At 37.3% G+C, this 7,394-nt stretch overlaps 1 protein-coding gene across 1 annotated transcript in view; it reads right to left on the bottom strand.

Moving 5' to 3' along the window:
- Window positions 1-1,017: 1,017 nt before the first annotated feature.
- The window catches only part of LOC127835850 (fibropellin-1-like), a 64,581-nt gene continuing 58,204 nt past the window's right edge, over window positions 1,018-7,394 (bottom strand). The window contains exons 21-28 of the mRNA XM_052362277.1: window positions 7,005-7,118; window positions 6,193-6,306; window positions 5,756-5,926; window positions 5,348-5,518; window positions 4,552-4,737; window positions 4,074-4,297; window positions 3,601-3,757; window positions 1,018-1,978 (exon numbers count right to left, since the gene is read on the bottom strand). Of these exons, the coding sequence (XP_052218237.1) occupies window positions 1,911-1,978; window positions 3,601-3,757; window positions 4,074-4,297; window positions 4,552-4,737; window positions 5,348-5,518; window positions 5,756-5,926; window positions 6,193-6,306; window positions 7,005-7,118 (1,205 nt within the window). The 3' untranslated portion in view covers window positions 1,018-1,910. The remainder of the gene's footprint in view (window positions 1,979-3,600; window positions 3,758-4,073; window positions 4,298-4,551; window positions 4,738-5,347; window positions 5,519-5,755; window positions 5,927-6,192; window positions 6,307-7,004; window positions 7,119-7,394) is intronic.

Raw genomic sequence — 7,394 nt, 5'->3', positions numbered from 1 at the left:
AGATTAGCCTGTCCAGTTTGTGGGAGCAGTGGTCTAATGGTAGGACGCTGGCTTTGGGATCGAGAGGTCCCGGGTTCGAATCCCGCACTGACCACTGAAATTTCCTTGAGCAAGAAATTTATCCCACATCTGCTCCTCTCCACCCAGGTGTATAAATGAGTACCTGTGAGGGAAATAAGCCAATGTGCAGTGGCTGCATACTGCGCCAAGATGTTAACGGACGACTTATGACCTAGTGATCAGGGGAAAACTGTAAAGCGCCTTTAAACGCCCATCTCGAGTATGAAAAGGGCGCTATATAAATGTGGTATAAACAAAGCAAAAAACATTCCGCCTAAACTGGATTTGTGCAAAGAAGAGACTTTATGTCAACGAAAACTACCATATAAGAAGAAAGTTTGTCCCTGATAAGCCTGTGCGGACAGCACACGCTAAACTGTGACGACACTTAACGCACATTCATTAAACCTCATTTTCACAGTGCACGACCCATATCTATTTTTAAAACGAGGACTAAATAATTGAACATAAATTCTTAACAAAGAACAAAATGCATTTGGTATAATTGCTTTTAACTTAACGGTCATTTGAAGAGTCTGTTAACTTAAGACGAAAATACAATTAATTTATAAGTAACATGATAATCGAACGTATGATTTGATCATGCTCATGTATTTACAATAAAAGTATATTACCGGGATAACAATAAGCTTAAATATATTAATCAACACTTTAACACCCGTTAGCCGAATTTTCCGACCAAATGTTGAGCAACTGTATCATGTTCAGCGATACAAATAATTGTGTCATGTTACACACTCTCAGTGCATTCGATGACTTAGCTACGCGAACAAATGTTGAGCAACATTGTCATGTTGAGTAATTCAAATAAATGTGCCATTAGAATACATGTACTCACTCGAAAGACTTTCCATGCTAATCAGGAAGTATTAGGGTATTGAGAACAACACGCATTACTTGGTTACTTTTATATAAAAACATAATGAGTTAGTAACTACGTATTACAAGTAGCATGTTATGAGGAATCACGAAACAATTAACAATTGCATACATTAGATTATAATAAATTATCACCATCACCAGCAATACAAAGGATGAGAAGCATATAGTTAGAATGTACGTTTAGCAACATATAATTTATGTGTGACGGTAACAAGTCGTGTCCCATACATGTTGACCTCCTCTTTTTGATGTAACGAATCTTCACGGCTATATCTCATAATGTAAATACATACGAAAATGTGCAATACAATGAGCAAACACGTATAGTAAAATGCCAACATAACATAATATGAAAATAAAAATAACATTATTTAAATCAAAGAACATAAACAACCAGAGCCATGAACAATGTATGCAGTCAAACTACATACATTCATGTTTTATAAAAAAAATAAAGAATATATATACATCGCTTAGCTAATATTTGTCAGTATATGTACCATGCTCATTTTTTTAATGGTATTGAAATATTTTGTTTGTTGTACTAACTACAACTGGTGATTTTCTTAATCTAATGACTCAGATTAATAAATCATCTGGTTTGTGGTGAAAACAAATTGTTGAAATTCACTTTAGTGGTCAATGGTCCTTCAACTGGTTTATAGTCAGTAAACAGGTAGAATATCAATTTACTGGTTAATGGTCATCCAATTGGTCAACGGTAATTAACTGATATGTTGTCAATCAAAAAGTTCGAAAATCAATTATCAAGTCCATAGTCAATTATAGTTACTCGTCTACGGTAATTTGGTAGATCGTAAAACTTGTCTACGTTCAAGCAACTTGTCTATAGTAAATCAACTCGTTAATGTACTTGTCTATAGTAAATCAACTCGTTATTAGTTAGTCATTCGAGCGAAAAACATCGATGCTCCTTCTGGTCTGGACTACCAGTGACGCGTGAAGAACCACATTGCGACTCCTAGAAGCAGTGTCAGAACGGTCGTCTGGAGACCTGAAAATTAAAATATCAGTTTTTTACCTGTCAACATTATATAATTAACATATGTGGCTTAATAACAAATAAAAGTATATGTACAAATAATTTGACTTTAAAGGGGCCTTTTCACAGATTTTGGCGTGTTTTAAAGTTTGTCATTAAATGCTTTATGTTGATAAAGGTAAACATTAAATTTAAAAAACTCCAGTTAAAAATCAAAAATAAAATTTAAAAAAAGGAAAAAAAAATAGCCCGCAGCAGGGCTCGAACCAGTGACCACCGGAATCCTAAATTAAAAACGCATTAGCCAACTGAACCATCCTACCAAGCATACATAAGATGCGTATTTTATACCTTATATCAGCAATCGTCGTAGTTTCATAAATTTAAACGACAACAACAGAACTCTCCAAATTATTCAATCGTTTCGCGTTGCAACGCTTTATTATTTTTAGGTTTTTAAATCGTCAAAAGATGCATATAATGGCTATATTAGACCATGGCAAATGTTCAGTAATACTTTTTCCTCACAAATATCATAACTAAACCGAAAAATTGCGAATCTGAAACAACTTTTTTCAATTTTGTCAATTTACCAAACCGTGAAAAGATCCCTTTAAATGGACCATTTCACATATTTTGGCATGTATTGAAGTTTGTCATTAAATGCTTTATATTGATAAATGTAAACATTGGATCCAAAAAGCTCCAGTTAAAAAAAAGAATAAAATTAAAGAAAGAAGAATTAACCCTTAACTGGGCTCGAACCACTGACTCCTGGAGTAAACGTCTAACGCTTAGACCACTCGACCATCGGTGCAAATACATCCAGCGATGTATTTTACACTTTATATAAGCAATCCTCGTAGCGTCACAAAATATAACGACAACAACAGAAGTCTCCAAATTATTAAATCGTTTCGCGTTGCAACGCTTTATAATTTTCAGGTTTTTTTAAACGTCCAAAATTGTATATAATGGATATTTGAGAGCATGGTTAATGTTCAGTATTACTGTTTCCTCACAAATATCATAACTCAAACGAAAATTTGCGTATCTGAAACACTTTTTTAAATTTTTTGTCAATTTACCAAAACGTGAAAATGTCCCTTTAAAGTGTCACTTTAATTTCAACCTCCGTAGTGTTCATTAATTGTCATTATAACGTATGTCAAACATTGTAATTATAATTTACGTTAGTTATAGTTGTCACTGTAGCCACACATGAATAAACGGGAGGCTAAATACGACCACACTTTTCAATCTTAATGAGTCTAGATTAAACGATTTAAAAGATTGAAATATTTTTCTTGTGTTTCTTGTGTTTTAAAGATTATTCATTTATCTTCACAAACCGGAATCCACTTGCTTAAGGTCTATTACAAAGAACAATATAAATATTTATCATGCCCGTCTAAAAAAAAATTCTGTGTGACAAGGTTAAGTAAAACATTGTCATTTCTTCAGATCAGCATACGTTAATTGTAATTTTATCATCCAACATGGTAACGTTGCCCTACATCTAGACATTCTAACTGTAATAACTTGAAATGAAAAGACTTTCACGAGTATTTGAAAAGCGCCAATATCTTTTCAGTGACGTTTAGAAACGTGTTTTGTGTGATACAACAGCATACCAGCAGCGGAAGAGCATTTCATTTGCATCGCACAACCTGCCCACGTCTTGTCTTCGTCACTTGAATCATCGCAATCAGGAGAGCAGTCGCAAACAAACTCTGTCTGGATGCACGTGATCTTTCCCTTCTTGCACGTGAAAAAGCCCTTTGGACATTTCTGAAATAGGCGCATTTGCCAATGTGCAGCGTAATTTTGGACTGACATTGGTAGTAAAAATAGGCTTTCGGTGAACTATTTCAAAAATAAGATTATGCTTTTGTGTCAATGTTTGAAGTAATTTTTGTCATAAACTTCAATCGAGAATAGGCAATTCGTGTTTAATGAAAACCGATTTTGATATATAAGAAATCGTATGACAGTGGCAGATACCTTTACTCAGAAGAAAGAGTCGGATTGTGTATCTCTGGTTGGCGGGGCATGGGGGTGGGGCGCAGTGACAAGTGAGACATACATATTACCATGCACTACTTACCGATTTATACTCGGTTCCGTAACCAAACGCACTTGAGTTGGCGGTGTTAGCAGGACAATTCGCCATCTTGCAATTCGTCACTTCCACGTTGTCCCCAGGGCAGGCGGCACCGCCGTGTTTAGGGGCGGGACTGTCGCACTTTCGCTGCTTGACAACCTTCCCATTACCACAGGTGACGTCACACATTGACGTAGACCAAGCACTCCATTGTCCGTCAACGGCCACTGGAAAAAGCGAAGAAAATATACGTGTTATAGTATTTTTCATATCTGATTATTCAACGCTATAAGCTTTTGGAACCATACGCAGACATCCTGGTGCCGTGAGCAGAATCAATGATGTTGATATTGCTGCGTGTTATGGGAGTATTACATGAACTAATCAGATTGAAATGTGTTTGAAATTACTTTATCGTTCACAAACATTTAAAGGCCAAAACAAACAAAAAAACACACAAACCAAAATTGTTTAAACCTACATGGACAAGCACTTGCGTCGGAGCACTTCTGTTCCTCGAAACCTTCTCCTAGGCACGGAAGGCCGCCGTAATCCGGCGCTGGATTGTCACAGTTGCGGTAGCGCCTCTGGACGCCACTTCCGCACGTAACGGAGCAACCCTGCCACTTCTGCCAGGCACCCCATAGGCCGTCTTGTGGGGGAGTCACTGAAACACAGAGTTGTTTTCAAATATCGGCCTCATGAAAAACTATTATTGAACTTTTTGGGATTGAGTGAATCACTCAACACAAATTAAGATCTGCAGATACCACAGCTTCATACTGACCCCGTACGGTGTGAGAAAAGTGTGATAAAATTAATAGTGGGCGAGAACGTTGCTTGAGCTTCATATACAATTTAATACCATACATTTTTATATAACCGACTACACTGTTTGTGCATAATAAACGTTATAAAGGGGAAAAAGTTAGATGTATTGTATTCAATGACATTATCTTGTTTACTTTCGTGACGACATTTAAGTTAAATAATGACCAAATAAGAGAATTAAACGGTCAGCATGTGACCTGGCTTAGCCAATGAAAAACGAGCACGCATTAAACATTTAGGCAACCATTTTCTTACGTAAGATCGGAAGACGCATTACACCATGCACAAAATGGAATCTGTTATAAAAGCACATATTATATTAGTAATAAATTTAAATCAGGTTTAGTATTACAAGGCAAAGCATGTTATATAACCACATATTATTCATATGTCGGCAAAATATCATTATCTGATAAATAACCCACATATGCTCAAAGACCTCATACCGTTGCAAGGGTTCGTGTTGCACTCGCCAGTCTCGAACTTCACACCCACACACTCGGCGCCTCCCCAAGCAGGAGAGGGGCGCGTGCAGTCACGTGTCCGAGTTCGGGTTCCTCCTTTGCACGTGGCCGAGCAGTCGCCGTAGGCGCTCCACGCAGACCAGCCTCCGTCCACTGAGAATGGCGAACAAGCACAAAACAAAATACGTAATACCGTGTTTGAAGCATGACAAACGATGAGATGTAGAATGATAAGAAGAGGATTATGTTTCTGACGACCTTAATGATGATGACTAAATAAAGAAGAGGGTGTTCATGTTGATGATGAAGATGTTGCTGTTGTTGTTTTGATTATGACGATCATACTAATGATATAAGACTAACAAGCTATCCCACTTTTAAAGAACGTACCTGGACAAGAATCAAATGAGCAGGTGTTCACCTCCGTGTCGACACCGGAGCACTTGTTTCCTCCGTTGACTGGGGCGGGGTCAGTACACGTGCGAGTCCGGGACACGGTGCCATTGGCGCACGTGACCGAACAAATACTCCAGTCATTCCATGTGGCCCAGTTGCCATGCACTGAGTAGCAAAACGTAATGATAGAACATAAGGTAAAGTATGTATCATAACATATGGTGGTGATTATGTCTTTTATAATGACAACTAATAAAATCAAACAGTTTAACTATATGTGATTATCCAGGTCGACATTGTTCCGTGGCTACATAATTCGCTATTACGGTCGGCAGATTAAATATATAATGCTGACACATTTTGGAATTGCGGCCATATTATGTTTGTGTACCATGATTGTTTAATTCAAATATTAAATAGGCAAGAAGTACCTAGTTCACAGTGGGTGCCTGCCCAGTTTCCGACGCAGTTGCACGTGTAACTGTTCACGTTATCCACACATGTAGCGCCGTTCTGGCACGGATAGCTCGTGCACTCGTTGATGTCTGGAAATAAACGACATTCATCAACAAAGAACAGCGTGTCGGGTAAACTTCGAATAGCAACGATAATTTGTTTTGCCAAAAAACACAGAAACCACGAGAAAATATGGTATATGCAGCTTTTGTTATGCGTTTTCTTTTAATATTATATTTAAGGCTCAAGATTTAGGCAAAAATGTGTCTCCGCTAACATCTCCTACAAACGAAGGAAAGGCTTGATTGAACAAATTTCTTTCCTTGATGACCTTTTACTGTTAACAAGTTACTTTGTTTTTACTTTAATGAGTAAATAAATCGACCTTTTACTGTTAACAAGTTACTTTGTTTTTACTTTAATGAGTAAATAAATCGACCAGAAATATTTATAACAAATCTTTCTTTCAACGTTCAAGTAAATTTTAACAATACTCTCTCTCTCTCTCTCTCTCTCTCTCTCTCTCTCTCTCTCTCTCTCTCTCTCTCTCTCTCTCTCTCTCTCTCTCTCTCTCTCTCTCTCTCTCTCTCTCGCTCTTGCTGTCTGCGGAATTCAGTTGATTCAGTTGGCAAAAAAGACACGTAACGCTAGCAAGATGTAAATTTCCCTTTAAAATCAAATAAGTAAATTTATTATTCGCAATATTGTGCGTTGTACCTCAAATGTTTTTAATGACTACAAAATTAATAAAGCGATGATCAAAGTTAAGTTCTAACTCTACACTCACCAATCTCGCAGTTGGTTCCCTCGTATCCCGCCACGCACGTGCACGTGTACGCGTCCAGCAGGTTGTTGCACGTGGCGCCGTTCTGGCACGGGCTGGGGGCGCACTCGTTTACATCTGAATAAAATACAACACATTTTGAGCGATTTAATAGATACAATGTCGATTTTATTTATGAAAAAACTGTATATGACGAGGGAATCACATTTGCCAATTTTTGAAAAAAAAATTGAAAGCGATGTGAATGAAATAGTGTGCGGACAGAAAACAACAACAACAACAACAACAACATGTTCCTATGTTATAAAATTTGGGGCATTGGCGTGTTTGTTTGTGTTCTTTTATTGTGCCTAAAGATACAAATCTTCTGATGAATTTTTTAACGAAATATTA

The sequence above is a fragment of the Dreissena polymorpha genome, chromosome 6 (assembly GCF_020536995.1).
Source record: "Dreissena polymorpha isolate Duluth1 chromosome 6, UMN_Dpol_1.0, whole genome shotgun sequence".
Classification (NCBI taxonomy): Eukaryota; Metazoa; Mollusca; class Bivalvia; order Myida; family Dreissenidae; genus Dreissena; species Dreissena polymorpha.
The sequence above is the reverse complement of the archived record's forward strand: the minus strand, read 5'-3'. Positions and strand labels throughout refer to the sequence as shown.